The sequence below is a fragment of the Podarcis liolepis genome (assembly GCF_965112155.1).
Source record: "Podarcis liolepis genome assembly, chromosome: 4".
Lineage (NCBI taxonomy): Eukaryota > Metazoa > Chordata > Lepidosauria > Squamata > Lacertidae > Podarcis > Podarcis liolepis.
The window spans coordinates 105,849,064-105,864,129 of NC_139558.1; the positions used below are offsets into that span (position 1 = coordinate 105,849,064).

At 56.7% G+C, this 15,066-nt stretch overlaps 1 protein-coding gene across 3 annotated transcripts; it reads left to right on the forward strand.

The window, feature by feature from the left end:
* The first annotated feature begins 1,794 nt into the window (after positions 1-1,794).
* LOC310705028 (uncharacterized protein) lies at positions 1,795-13,331 on the forward strand. 3 transcript variants are annotated; one of them, XM_083499277.1, is made up of 4 exons: positions 1,795-1,890; positions 3,758-4,257; positions 6,708-6,940; positions 9,040-13,331. In XM_083499277.1, the coding sequence occupies exons 2-4, from the start codon at positions 3,866-3,868 to the stop codon at positions 12,003-12,005; spliced, it is 3,591 nt and encodes a 1,196-aa protein (XP_083355403.1). In that variant the 5' UTR covers positions 1,795-1,890; positions 3,758-3,865; the 3' UTR covers positions 12,006-13,331. The 3 variants fall into 3 exon arrangements, with proteins under 3 accessions (XP_083355403.1, XP_083355404.1, XP_083355402.1); XM_083499278.1 differs by lacking the exon at positions 1,795-1,890 and adding an exon at positions 2,580-2,662; XM_083499276.1 differs by lacking the exon at positions 1,795-1,890 and adding an exon at positions 2,726-3,006.
* The last annotated feature ends 1,735 nt before the right edge of the window (positions 13,332-15,066 follow it).

Below are 15,066 nucleotides of genomic sequence, written 5' to 3' on the forward strand. Positions count from 1 at the left end.
AAATGAGTGCCGCAACCCCAGAGTTGTCCGCGACTGGACCTAATGGTCAGGGGTCCCTTTATCTTTATGGCATATAAAGCAGTAAGTTTAAGGTGGGAATAAAAATATGGAAGCCCTCTCCTCCTCCTTGTACTTGCCCAGGCGACTTAAAAGCCATCTGGGTTGCTGACCACAGTTTAACTATGCGCTCTGTGAAAGGTGGCGAGGGAGAGATAAGTGTGCCGTCTAACAATGATGGCAACCAGTCCTGGGCCTCCCTGTGTGCCAGTGGTCCAGCCTGGGCACCAGCGTGTGAGTGTGGCAGAGGGTTGGGCTAGATGACCCCCTGGGTCCCTTCCAGCTGACCCCACATCCCTTTCCCCCGACACTCAGCAGCGGGGAGAGGGGTGTCCTCAAAGCACCCCAATCCCACCCTCTGGGCCTCTCCCCCCCCCCCGAGACCTGCTTCTCCTGCCCCCTTGGCCCCTCTCCAGAGGATATCCGGTTGTTTTGTGCCTCCACTTCCTTCCCGGAGACTTGGGACAAGGCGTCTGCATCCCGGTTTTAGACAGGATCCCACCCGCTTTGGCCCAAAGCCCAGAGTCCTGGCCTTGCCGTCATCTCCTGGACAAACAGGATCTTGCCAGGCCCCTGCAGGAAGGCAGGAAGGCAGAAGCAAAGGAGCTGAAGGTCCACGAAAGCCGGAAGGGCTTTGGAACTCACTGCCACTGGATTCAAGGGGAATGCAAGCAGGTTCAAAAGCCAGTGTGTTTTCCGGAAGTGCATTTCCTTGGTTTCCTTCTCACGTTCAGGGTCAGGAATAAGTCGCAAAGGCGCTTCTGGGTTGGGTCTCCTGGTAACCACTGAAATGCCAGGCTGGGGGTTAGCTAGTGTGCTGCAGCAGTCAGAGTGTGGGACCAGGACCTGGGAGATCAGAGTTCGAATCCCACCCCCACCCCCCGGCCCTGAAGCTCAGTGGGTGACCTTGTGCCAGCTACTCACAACCCCTTTGACTGGCAGAAGGGGCACTGCCAGAGGCGACACCCTCCGTATTTCAGTGTGGCAATCCTTGCACTTTGGAACTCCCTGCCACATGACACCAGACGGGCGGTTTTGCATGGCTCTTTCCAGCACCTTCTCAGCACCTTCTCCTCCAGGCAAGACCCCCCAGACACTCCCAAAGTCAACGCCAGCCTGGATCTGTTTTTTCCAGCCTGTCGTTATTCCAGCTTTCCAAAAGTCTTGCAATCTTGCTGCAAATTTTCCTAATGGATAATTTCATTGTTTTTATGTTTTTTGGAAAGCGCTTTGAGGTTGCTATTGTTTTACCATCAAGCAATGTGTAAATTTTATGGAATAAGTAAATACTGGAAGAAGATGTAATTTTTTTACATTTTAACAATGTATCATCATGAAAAAGAGAGGAAAGGATGGGGGGGGGAAAATGAGCGGGCCTTTTTGGTCTTTTATTTAGTGATCTTGCAGGCCCCCACCCTGACCTCCGCGCACCATCCAACCAGCGAAGAGCCAGTCCAGGCCTGGTCACCCCCCACCCAGGGACCCCTTTGCAGACCCGGGTCCCAATCCCTTGCCAGACCAGCGCCTCCCCCCAAAAGGAGCCCAGGCTCAGCAACGGGGGCGAGGCGGGAGGGCGCATCGCCGCCGCCCCCCCCCCACTTGGCAGGGTTGCAATTGGGGCCGAGACTTACTCCCTAGGAAACGCGCCGGGATTGCCGGAGCCTCCTTCTCGGCGGCGCTCCGCACGCGCTCAGAGGCGCCCTCGCCTGCGCTCGTGCACAGAGGGCGGGGGGGGGGTCCCCGCGGGGCCGCCTCCCCCTTCCTGTCTCCCGGCCGGAGCGAGCGGAAGTTTGGCGGCTGCCCGGCCAGCCGAGGAAGGAGGAGGAGGAGCAGGTAAGCCGGATAGGGGCGGGGGGGGGAGAGGAAAAAGACACGTTGCCGGGGGGGGGCAGGAAAATCTGGCCCCTCCCCCTCCCTGCGGCCACCTTGCAGCGCCCCTCCCCCAGCCAAGGAGCCCCCCCCCCGAAAAAGCTGCCCATTCTGTAGCCCCCCCCCGGGCAGACAGGCGTCCACTTCTCTCTCCCCCCCCCGAGCTCTTCAGGCGCCCCCTTTTTGCTCCCTCTCCGTTGCGAAGTGGGGGCGCGGGAGGCTGGGGGTCTTTATTTCCTCCCCCCCCCAATTCCTCTTCTGAGCTCCGCCTCCCTGCAGGGCTGGCCGGTCCGCGCCTCGCCAGCCCCGGGTGCGAGGCGGGGGGGGGGCACACATGCCCCCTCCCCCGCCGTCCCCTTCCGCACCCACCCACCCTACAAGCCCTCCGGCCCCGCTCCGTGAAATGGCCCCATTTCACAGCTTCCGAGGGAAAGTCGAGGCTTGGCTCCGTCTTGCCCCCCCCCCCCCACATAGATCCTGCATTCTTCGGCTTGCAGAGCCTGCTCTCCCCCCCCCCAGCCCAGCCCAGCCCCCCCCTCCTCGGGCTTCCTGCTCCGTGCAGGGCAAGACCAGGCAAGACTCGCCCTGGGCAATCTCCCCCCCCCCCGCCCTTTCCTGCCTCCTTCCCTATAAATACCGCGGCGGGGGGGGGGCAGAGGGAGTGTCTCCCCATTGCACAAGGTGCGGCTGGGCATGTCTGCAGCGGAGGGACTGGCCCGGCCTGGCTGGGCTGGAGGTGCGCCCCCCCCGGCATGCAACAGCCCTTTCCTTCTTGTGGGGGGGGGTGAGCTCCAGGGCTGGGGGTGCGGAAGCATATCCTGGTTCCCTCGGTTGGGTCTGATGGGGAGAGGGAGGCAGCCGGCATCCTGCTGCCCCCCCCCCGGGCGTGGACAGCAAGAGCACCTTGGGCAGGAGGGGGTTACTGGCCCGGCTGCTGAGGGTGGGGTGGGGGGGATGAATCAGCATCCGCTGCTCCTGCTGAGGCAGCCGCCCTCAGCACCCTGACCGGCAGCGGGGCCCTTGGGTGCCAGCAGAAGGAAGAGACCGGCCGCAGGAGGGGGGGAGATTCTGGCAGCAAAGGTCAGCCAGTGTTGGGGGGCATGGAGGCGTGGGGTGCTGTCCATGGGGAGGACGGTCAGACTCAGACCCTTGACTCCATTGAGTTCAGTGCAGCCTGTTCTGACCGGCAGCAGTTGCCCTCCAGGGACCTTTCTCCCATTGGGAGCCGTCTGCACTCCAGGCAGGCATTTGGCCCCGGAGGGAAAGACTTTCCTTTCAGCCCTGGGGCCACAGAAAGCTGACTCAGGCACCCAGCCCATCTGGTGCAGGACGGCCAGCACTGGCTGGCAGCTTCTCTCTGGAATTTTGGGCAGGGTGCCCCCCCCCCTGGCCTCCCCAAAGATGCCGCCAACTGGGGTTTGTGCCGGCAGGGACCTTCTTCTTGCCAAGCAGGCGCTTTCCCACTCCGCTGCCACCCCTTGCCTCTCAGAGGAAGCCCAGCAGAGCGTGAGATCCTCAGGGTCATGGGTTCAAGCAGCGGGTTGGGCAGAAGAGCCCTGAACTGCAGCGGGTTGGGCTGGATGACCCTTGGGGTCCCTTCCAAGTCTCCCATTCCTGTTAGTCCTGGTTCTTTAGGAAAAGCTGCTTGGTAACGGAGCAGAGGAGTCAGGCCTTGGGGGAAACTCAGCGTTGCTTCTTCTGACTGGCAGCAGTGGGGGGGGGGTCTGTCTCCCAGCCTGGATTGGAATTCTGCACGCCAAGCGGGTGTTCTGCCCTTGTGCCCCTTCCCCCCGTCACCTGGCTTAACCCCCCCTCTCTCTCTCTTTTCTAGGCTTCTCCCCCACCCTACTTCCCAGCCCCCCACCTCACCTGCGGAACCGGCCCTGACCCCTCCCTCGGTGCCACCACCGCCCGGACCCCGCCATGCCCCGGGCCTGGCATGGAGCCCTCTGGCAGCCTGCTTCAGGGCAAGCCCTTCTACTGCCGGGAGTGGGCGCTGGGCCGGCTGGCGCTCAGCCTGGAGGGGGGCGGGGGGGTGCTGGTGACGGGGGGCCCGGGCAGCGGCAAGACAGCCCTGTGCACTGAGGCGCTGTGGCCCACCTCCGAGACGGGGCGCCGGGTGGGTCTGGGCGAGAGCGCCTTGGCCTGGCACTTCTGCCAGCCCCACGATGGCGCCACCTGCTCCCCCCGAGGCTTCCTCCTCCGGCTGGTGGCGCAGATCCGGCGCTGCCCCCTGCTGCCCGGGTACGGCGAGCGGCTGGGCCGGGCGGATGCCCAGAGCACCCTGGAGAACGCGCAGTGCAAGAAGGACCCGGACGAAGCCTTTCGCAGGTGAGAGAGAAACCCCCGCCCTGCCCCACGGGGCCCCTGCCCCCCTGGGGGGTGGCATACTGGTCGCCCCACCGTCCGGAGGGCAGGACCCCCCTCCTCCTCCTGGATCAGGCCCATCGAGCCGGGCATCCTGTTCTCACAGTGGCCACAAACTCCTCAGAATACCTGGAAATTGAGGTAGACTGCCACTGCACCTGGAGGCTCCATAAAAGCGTCAGAAGAGTCTGGTGGCTCTCAAGGGGGCAGGGTGGGGGAAAACGGATGGATTTTTAAAAAAATTTAAATCATATTTTGAAAATAAAACGCTTTCGGAGGAAAAATCATTCTGAAGATAGTTTTCTAGTTAAGTTACATTATAGTCCAAAGGGCTATTCATTAGGAAATAAGGATTTTGTTTTCCATGTGTGTTAAAACTCAGTTTTTTGTTTGTTTGTTTGTTTAACCACATCAGTTAACCAACATGGATACATTTGCTAGAACGTTATTGTTTTAGTTAAATAAATTGTTATTAAGGAAATGGTTGTTTTTTCCCCTCCTTCCAATAAAGTACAGCAGAAAAGTTGTCCAAATATATAAACAATTAACTTATTAAACCTCACAATAATTTCACAGTTATCTATGTATTTCTAATAGTATAACCAAAGTAATTTTTGATATACCGTATTTTTCGCTCTATAGGACGTACTTTTTCCCCTCCAAAAATGAAGGGGAAATGTGTGTGCGTCCTATGGGGTGAATACAGGCTTTCGCTGAAGCCTGGAGACCAAAAGGGGTCGGTGCGCACTGACCCCTCTCACTCTCCAGGCTTCAGGAAGCTTTCCACAAGCCTGCGGAGCCCGGCGGGAGTTCCTGCCAGGCTCCACAGGCTTGCGGACAGCTGCCTGCAGCCCGAAGCCCAGGGAGCGCAGCGGAGTGCGCCCGGGCTTCAGGCAGATAGCCGCAAGCCTGGGGAGACCGGCAGGAGTTCTGGGGGCTGGGGTCAGGGGAAGCTCGGGCTTCCCCCGTCCCAGCCCCGTGCCTGGGGGGGAAATAAATATTTTTTTCTTTATTCCCCCCCCCCAAAAAAAAAACAACAACAACTAGGTGCGCCCTATGGGCCAGTGCGCCCTATAGGGCGAAAAATACGGGTAAGTGTAAAAAACTACTCTGGAAATTTATTATTTCAGAAATGAAACCTTCATCTGGTTGTAAATATTAAGATTATACCAGCAAGAATGCATCTTTATAAAAAAAAATGATTTAAATCAAATCCCTGCTGCCCGCAAGCAAGATCTGAGCCCAGGAGCTGCCTTGCTATCCTGTTGCCACTTAACTCACCTTTCTTCCAAACTAAAAAGCCCCCCCCCTGTTGAATTGATCTTAATGCTGCCCCCGTTTTCAGCTCTGCACAATTCCCCCCCCATATATTCAATAAACGTTTTCCACTCTCCTCTAAACATTTTTTCTTCTTGTTCTTTTATTCTACATGTTAAGTCTTCAAGCTGCACATATTCCATCAGCTTAAGTTGCCGTCCTCCTTTGGTTCGCCGTTTTTGGGCTAGCGAAACACGGGCCGCAGTATTGGCATACATAAATAACCTTTTTTGACACCTGGGAATTCTAGTCTGAATTATCCTCAACAGAAAAGACTCTGGGTTGTTTTTTGTTTTTTGGGGGGAAAGTACTTTGAAACATTTTTTCCAATTCATTATAAATTATTTAATAAAGATTTATTTTTTAAAAATTTAAAATTATTTCCCATTTTTTTTACCCTTTTACAAGTCGACCACATATGAAAGAATGTCTCTGGGTGTTCCCCATTTGCAATATTCATATTGTGTGCCCCCCCCAACATAACAATTTATCAAAGATACATCATCCTCATTCCCCCCCCCCATTTTTTCCCTCCCCGAAAAAGAAAAACCCTCCCCCCCACCGACTTCCGTCATCTCTTCTCTCTGGTTTTTCAGCACGTTTTTCTCTGCATATTATAAAATTGTAAAGATCCTTAATTTATCTATATATATGTTACCAATATATGCTCTGGTCCATGGGGTCACAAAGAGTCGGACACAACTAAACAAACATGTTACCAATAAAAAGTTTGTGCATGTTTATTCAAAACCTGCCAAGGAGTCCAGTTCATTTTGTTGTTTCTTTAAGTCATTTGTAAAAGGTTCTTTAAAGCCACAGTTGTCCTTATCACGTGGTTTATGAGTCAATTCCGCCAATTCCGCTTCGTCCATCGGTTTCTCTTGCCATAGCTCTTTGGTCAGGATTTCCAGCCTTGTGCTATTAAGACTCTTGCCGCCATTGTCGCATACATAAGATATTTTTCAGTTTCCTTGGCAGGTCTTTTCCTAAAATGCTTCAGGCTTTTTTTACAAATGTTAATTGGAACATTTTCTTCAACTCGTTGTACATCATTTCCCACCTTTTTTTAATTTCATCCTTCCTTCTTCCATCCACAGGGCCGTCCTGCTGCCCCTGCTGGACCTGCCGCCCCCCGCCAAGCCCCTCCTGCTGGTGGTGGACGCTCTGGACGCCGGCCAGGCGGAGCGCGAGGAGGAGAGAGCCCCCCCTCCGGGGCCCAGCCGGACCATCGCCCAGCTCCTGGGGGGCCACCTGCAGCTGCTGCCCCCCTGGCTGCTCCTGGTCTGCACTGCCCGCTCCCACAGCAAGGGGGTGCTGCGCCTCTTCAACGGTGAGGGGGGGCCCGGCCAAAGGGGAGGGGGGCCAGGGACTTGGGTCCGTCTGGGTCTCGAAAAGCCGGGCGGCTCTTCAGAAATGGCTTCAGAAGTCCCCAGTGCAATGCCCGATATGCAGCTAACTTCTCTTTACCATTAATCTTCTTTAAAGTTGCATATCACCCTTCATCTGGGATAGCTCAGTTGGAAGAGCATGAGACTCTTACTTTCAGGGGTGTGGGTTCAAGTCCTGTGTTGGGCAAAAGACTATTGCTGGGGTGGGTGGGGCGTAAATAAATAAATAAATAAATAAATATTATTATCATTGCATTGCAGGGGGTTGCACTGGATGGTACCTTCCAGTTTTACAGTATGATAATTTAGAACTTAGATAACTTAGAATTCAGATGCGGGTGGCGCTGTGGGTTAAACCAAAGAGCCTAGGGTTTGCTGATCAGAAGGTTGGCGGTTCGAATCCCTGCGACGGGGCGAGCTCCTGTTGCTCGGTCCCAGCTCCTGCCAACCTAGCATTTCGAAAGCACATCAAAGTGCAAGTAGATCATAGAATCATAGAGTTGGAAGAGACCACAAGGGCCATCGAGTCCAACCCCCTGCCAAGCAGGAAACACCATCAGAGCACTCCTGACATATTGTTGTCAAGCCTCTGCTTAAAGACCTCCAAAGAAGGAGACTTGATCTAGATGCTATACTCCTATTGATGCAGCCCAGAATTGCATTGGCTTTTTTAGCTGCCGCGTCACACTGTTGGCTCATGTCAAGTTTGTGGTCAACCAAGACTCCTAGATCCTTTTCACATGTACTGCTCTCAAGCCAGGTGTCACCCATCTTGTATTTGTGCCTCTCATTTTTTTTTGCCCAAGTGCAATACTTTACATTTCTCCCTGTTAAAGTTCATCTTGTTTGTTTTGGCCCAGTTTTCTAATCTGTCAAGGTCGTTTTGAAGTGTGATCCTGTCCTCTGGGGTGTTAGCCACCCCTCCCAGTTTGGTGTCATCTGCAAATTTGATCAGGATGCCCTTGAGTCCATCATCCAAGTCGTTGATAAAGATGTTGAATAAGACCGGGCCCAAGACAGAACCCTGTGGCACCCCACTAGTCACTCTTCTCCAGGATGAAGAGGAACCATTGATGAGCACCCTTTGGGTTCGGTCACATAAATAGGTCCCGCTCCAGCGGGAAGGCAAACAGTGTTTCTGTGTGTTGCTCTGCTTCGCCAGAAGCGGCTTAGTCATGCTGGCCACATGACCCGGAAGCTGGACGCCGGCTCCGTCGGCCAATAAAGCGAGATGAGCGCCGCAACCCCGGAGTAGGCCATGACTGGACCTAATGGTCAGGGTCCCTTTACCTTAATTTAGAACAGTGTTTCCCAAACTTGTGTCTCCAGCTATTTTTGGACTACAGTTCCCATCCTCCCTCACCACTGCTCCAGATAGGTTGGGATGATGGGAGTTGTAGTCCAAAAACAGCTGGGGAACCAATCTCCAATTGGAAAACTTTTGTTGAATATATGGGCAATAATTGGTTACGGCTGAAAATGCTGGCAGCATTAAGATAAATTCAACAGGGTAAATAAGTTTTGGTGGATACAATAATGGAATACTGATTGGTATAATTTTTGTAAAATATGCAGGGATTTATGATACGTAAAATGAACCATGGAAAGAGAAGAAGGGCAGTCTTGATATATGTAAAACGAGTATTTTAAATTGTAAAACAGAAAGTTTAATAAAAATTATTAAAAAAACAGCTGGAGACCCAAGTTTGGGAAGCACTGATCTATAATAATCTATAATAATGATCCTGAAACAGTTCACAGCATAAAAATACAGAATAAAACCACAATGTAACCATAATCTTTAGTATTTTTAAAGCTTTTAGTAGTGAAAACCACCTTGAGCCTTGAGGAAAAGATGGCATATACAGGATATTATTACTATTTCATGGCACTTTCCAGGGTGCCCCTGTGGGTGCCAAGTGCAGCCGACTGTTGGCATGCTATCCCCACTTTTGGGGGGCTCACATTTTTGGGGGGGGGGGTTTCTGGGGGGAGACCCAGCCCCTTCTCACCCCTCGGTTGTCCCCTCGATGCCCCGCAGGGTTCCGGCGCCTGTGCCTGGATGACCTTCGCCGGGAGCCGGTGGTCTGCGATGTCCAGCAGTACATCCTGGCGCGGCTGGACCGGGAGGAGCCCCTCCGGCGCCACCTGACCCGCGACACAGCCGAGGCCCTGAGCCAGCTGCACATCAAGAGCAACGGGTGCCTGCTGTACCTGGAGCGGGTGCTGGACGGCGTGGCGGGCGAGCTGGTCACCCTGCGCGAGGTGCGCCACATCCCGGGCACCCTCTACGGCCTCTACCTCTGGCTGTGCCAGCGTCTCTTCCCGGGCCAGGACTTTGCCCTTGTCCGCCCCCTGCTGGAGGCCCTCCTGGCTGCACCGCGCCCCCTGCGCCCCATGGAGCTGTATGCCGCAGTGTGGACTCGCCGCCCGGTGCCCCGGGAGGAATTTGAGGGCTGGCTGGCATCCCTAGCGCCGCTACTGCACCAGGGACCCAGTGGCACCTGCATCCTCTTCCACGCCAGCTTCGCCGAGTGGCTCTGCGACGTCAAGCACTGCACCCAGAGGTACCTCTGCTGCCCGGCCCGTGGGCACGCCTCCCTCGCCATGAGCGCCTCGTGCCGCGCACCTGCGCTGCTGCCTGAGCAGGTGCATGAACTGGCACACCACCTGCTGCACGCTGAACTGGGCATGGAGGCTTGGCAGCTGGCGCTGTGGCTGGTGTGGTGCGGGGCGCCAGTCGAGCGCTGCCTGGAGCCTGAGGAGGCGCTGCTGCTGCCCCTGGCACCCGCGGTGCTGGAGCTTCTGGTGCTGGCGGGGGCACGGATGGGTTCCCAGGGGCCTGGGCCGTCGCTTCAACAGGCCCTCGAAAGAGAGGACTCAGTGCGGCTGCTCCTGGAAAACGGCGCCAGTGTCAACCAGCGGGACGTCACAGGGCGCACCCTGCTGGCCAGCGCCGCTCACAGCGGCAACCACGAGGTGGCGGGTCTCCTCCTGGCACGTGGGGCACAGGCCGAGGTCCCAGACCGGCACGGACAGACGCCCATGACCCTGGCTGCCCGCCAGGGCCACACCAAAGTCCTGCTCTGTTTGCTGGCACACGGCGCCCAGGTAGATCGCCCTGACCGGGAGGGCTGGACGGCGCTGCGGGCAGCTGCCTGGGGGGGCCACAGTGAGGCCGTGGGGGTCCTGCTACGAGCCGGCGCCAACGTGGACTGTGCTGACGCAGAAGGGAGGACGGCGCTGAGGGCGGCGGCCTGGGGTGGCCACGAGGAGATAGTTGCCACACTGCTGGAGCACGGAGCTGATCTCAACCGGGCAGATACAGAGGGACGCACGGCACTCATTGCGGCGGCCTACATGGGGCACCGTGAGATTGTGGCACTGCTGCTGTCGCACGGAGCCCACGTGGACCACGTCGACGTGGACGGGCGCACGGCCCTGTCGGTGGCGGCCCTGTGCGTGCCTGCCAGCCGCGGCTACGCCAAGGTGGTGGAGCTTCTCCTGGACTACGGGGCATCCCCGGGGCACAAGGACCGGGATGGCATGACCCCCTTGCTGGTGGCCGCCTACGAGGGCCACGCCGACGTGGTGGAGCTGCTGCTGGAGGCCGGGGCGGACGTGGACGAGGCCGACGGGGCTGGTTGTGCCCCTCTGCTGGCAGCCGCCTCCATGGGCCACCGTGCCGTGGTGGACACCTTGCTGCTCTGGGGGGCGGCCGTCGATGGGCTGGACGGCGAGGGCCGCACGGCACTGGGTGTGGCCGCTGGGCAGGGCAGCGAGGCGGTGGTTCGGGCGCTGCTGGAGAGAGGCCTGGACGAGAACCACCGGGACGCCCTGGGCTGGACCCCACTGCACCTAGCCGCCTGGCAGGGCCACGCCAGGACGTGCGCCGCGCTCCTGGAGGCCGGGGCCCGTGTGGCAGAAACAAACCGAGATGGGAGGGTGCCCCTGATGCTGGCTGCCCAGGAGGGCCACACGGACACCGTGCAGCTCCTGCTGGACCGCGGCTCCCCCATCGACCATCAGGGCTACGACGGGCTCTCCGCCCTCTCACTGGCCATGCTGGGCGGCCACCGATCCACGGCCGAGCTGCTCCTGCGCAAGGGGGCCGACGTCAACCTCTCGGACGCCGAGGGGCGCCCCATGCTGTACCTGCTGGTGCTCGAGGGGCGCCTGGAGATGGCGGAGCTGCTGCTGGAGAATGGGGCTGGGCTAGAGGGGCAGGACGCCCAGGGACGCTCAGCCCTGCACGTGGCCTGCTGGCAGGGCCACTCCGAGGCGGCGCAACTGCTGCTGAGCTACGGGGCCGACGTGGACGCGTTGGACACGGAGCGCCGTTCTGCCCTGCACCTGGCAGCCTGGAGGGGCCACACCCAGATCGCCCGGCTGCTGCTGGAGGGCGGGGCTCAGCCTGACCATGCCTGCAACCAGGGGGCCACAGCACTGGGCATCGCCGCCCAGGAGGGGCAGGCAGAGGTGGCAAAAGTCCTGCTGGAGCATGGGGCCAGCCCTGGCGTCCTCGACAGAGCCGGCCGGACCCCGCTGCGTGTGGCAGCCAAGCGGGGCCACCGGGATGTCCTGCGGCTGCTGGAGGGGCATGGGGCTGCGCCCGGCTCCCCGGGCTCCGTGGGCAGCTCCCCCTCGGCCTCGCTGGACTCGGCGGCAGGCGACCATCCCAAGTCGCAGGCCTCCCTGTGTTCCTCGGGTGCCGCCACCTCCTCCACTTTTCACTCGCTGGCCACCGCGCAGACGGTCCCCGTGGACACCCTCAGCTTCGCCCAGCAGATCCAACAGCACTCACTGCCTCGCCGGCGCCAGGCTGCCCTCGCTGCCCCGCCCCGACCCATAGTGGCTCAGGACAAGCACAACGGGGAGGCTGTGGGGAGCCCCTTGCTCCTCTCCATCGACACCCTGGACCCCCACCTGCACCTCAAGGCAGCTATCAAGCTGCAGTTTGAGGGCCCCACCTGCGGCTACGAGTACAAGCAGGAGACGCCCCTCTGACAGGCACTGGGGGGGACAGGGGCATTTTCGTGAGTGGGTCTGCTAATGCACAAAGGCCTTGGTGATGGGCACTGCCACCACTTGGGGGTGGAGGGGCAGGGTGTCTGGTTGCCTCCCCCAGGACAGCACTAGTGAGGAAACGGGTTGTGGGGTGTGTGGGTTAGGTTCATGGTCTGGGGGGCAGAGACCGGAAGGCAGAAATCAAGCCCGGCTTCATAGCACAAAGGATCACCATCTAGGGGGCCGAGCAGAGAGGGGCACTTTCCCCACGGCTCCCGGCAACACAGTCGAGGTGCCTTGGACTCCAGGTTGCCAGTTTGGGAAGGTGGACAGAACACATGAAAAAGGTTGACAGCTCTTGAACTTGAACTTTGGGGCTGTGGAAATGGTGTTTGGGGTTGAACAAGAGCCAAATTCTGTGGTTAGAATTTCAAGGGAGAGGAAGGTTGGGCATGTACAGAGTGTCTTTTAGCAGGGAGGTGCCTGCTGCGTGTTCCTGTGCTGGCTTGAGGTCCAATGCCAGGCTTGCCTTAACCACCTTGCCCTCTCTCTCACTGGGAGGTGGCACCCGCTCTGCCATGGGGTGCAGTTGAGGGGGCCATATCAGTGGGAGCCCATCTCCAAAGGGGTTGCGCACCACCTGTGCAACAGTAGACGGCCTGCCGCCACCACCTCTAGGCCCAACCAGAAGTAGAGGCGGCTTCTAGCTCTCCAGAGCGGGGCTGGCAGTGCAGGATCTCGGCTTCTTTCCCTTCAGTGCCCCCGTGGTTGTGTTTCAGAACTTGCAGAGTCGGGAGGGACCACCGGATCATCTAGCCCAACCCCACGCAATGCCAAGACGGGCTATTGGTGGCCCTTGGAGAAAAAGCACAGGGGACCTTCTCCGCAGCCACACCCCAGGAAATACACATAGCCCACCTCTCCCGGGGTCCCTGGCTCAGGCCCTGCCTTTGGGCCCCGTGGCCCTTGGGTGCCTGTAGGTGGCCGGCCCCTCCCCCACCCCTGGTGCTGTGACCATATGCTGCCTTCATTGGTGTCTTAACCACTTCTTTAATGAGTTGCCACAAGTGACTTTGGAACCACTGGATACCAAAAATGGCTGGTGGGAGGGAGAGTGCCCGCCCTCTTTCCCTTGTGGGGCAGCCCCCTCCCTGCCCAATGCCTCCTGCCTGCCTCTGGGAGCCGGCCAGCCATTCAAGGGGGGGGGTCGCCTCCTTGCTGGGGCCCACGATGCTGATCATGGTGCTTCGTTGCTTCTCCAGGGACCCTCGTGGCTCTCCTTGATTTGCAGAACTCCCACCATCAATAAAGGTCCAACTCTGGAAACATTCTTGTCCTGGCATCTGTTGGCAGGGTGGGTGCAGGGAGGACTCAAAGGGTGGGGAACGTCCTTGCGTGCAGTGGCCTAGCAAGGGTTGCCAGGGCCCGGGGCAAAGCAACCGGTATGGCGCTCAGATCAGAAGACCAACTCCAGACATTTTGAGCTGGCAAGACATCTTCCCAGCTGGGGGGGTAGGACTGGGGGGGCTTCCTGACCCAGAATATCATGGAAAAGTTCATTTATTTCAGTAATTCAACTTAAAAGGTGAAACTAATATATGAGATTAGAAAATTAGAATATTAAATGAGGCATCATATATTAGTTTCACCTTTTAAGTTGAATTACTAAAATAAATGAACTTTTCCACGATATTCGAATTTTTCGAGTTTCACCTGTATCTAACATATCGTGATATTTAGCCGCTGATCTCTTGCGATGCTCAGAGGCCCAATGGGAAGCCCAAAACCAGGATCCCGAGGGCAGAAGCAACTTGCTGCTATTACTCCATGGAGCCACTGAGAGCCCCCCCCCATTCAAATTCTATTCAAATTCTGGTTGCGTTAGAATTTGTCTGATGCAACAGAAATCAAGTCGAATCTGAAAATTTCAAAGGCAGCAGATTATTGTTCCAGATGCAAAGAACACTGAGAGCAAGAATAAATATTTCTTTATTCGTTCAATTTCTATACCACCCTTTATCCAAATGTACAATATTTAGAACGTTACTTGATGCAGCATAATAATAAATGCATAATGCAGAACATAATAATATTATCACACAAACACATTTAAAGGGCTGCAGAATATGAATCAACCAAAGGCCTAGTGGAAGAGGAACATTTTCACCTGGTGCCTAAAAATGTATAATGAAGGCACCAGGCAAACGTCCCTGGGGAGAGCATTCCACAGACGGGGAGCCACTGCGGAGAAGGCCCCGTTCTCAAGGAGGAGGCAAACCAAGGAGGGCCTCAGAAGATGATCTCAGGGTCGGTTCATTTGAAGAGAGGCGGCCCTTAAGGTATTGCAACCCTGAGGCTTTATAGGCCAAAACCAGCACTTTGAGTTGGGCCCAGAAACTAATTGGCGGCCAGGGCGATCGGCTCAAACTGTCTCGCCCTGGGGAGCAACCTGACTGCCGAATTTTGCACCAACTGAATTTTCCAAACCGTCTGCAGAGGCAGCCCCACGTATAACAGTAATCTGAAATCTAAAATAATAATAATAATAATATAATAATAATTTATTTGTACCTCGCCCATCTGGCTGGGCTTCCCCAGTCATTCTGGGTGGCTTCCAACAAAAATTAAAAATACATCAAAATGTCACACATTAAAAACTTCCCTAAACACGGCTGCCTTCGGATATTTTCTAAAGTGTCAGGTAGTTGTCCATCACCTTGACATCCGATGGGAGGGCATTCCACAAGGTGGGCGCCACCACCGAAAACGCCCTCTGCCTGGTTCCCTGTAACTTGGCCTCTTGCAGTGAGGGAACCGCCAGAAGGCCCTCGGTGCTGGACCTCAGTGTCCGAGTAGAACGATGGGGGTGGAGTTACAGATAGGTAGCCGTGTTGGTCTGCCATAGTCAAAATAAAAAAATTCCTTCCAGTAGCACCTTAAAGACCAACTAAGTAAGTTCTTGGTATGAGCTTTCGTGTGCATGCACACTTCTTCAGATACACAGATGGGGGTGGAGACGCTCCTTCAGGTCTACTGGACCGAGGCCGTTTAGGGCTTTAAA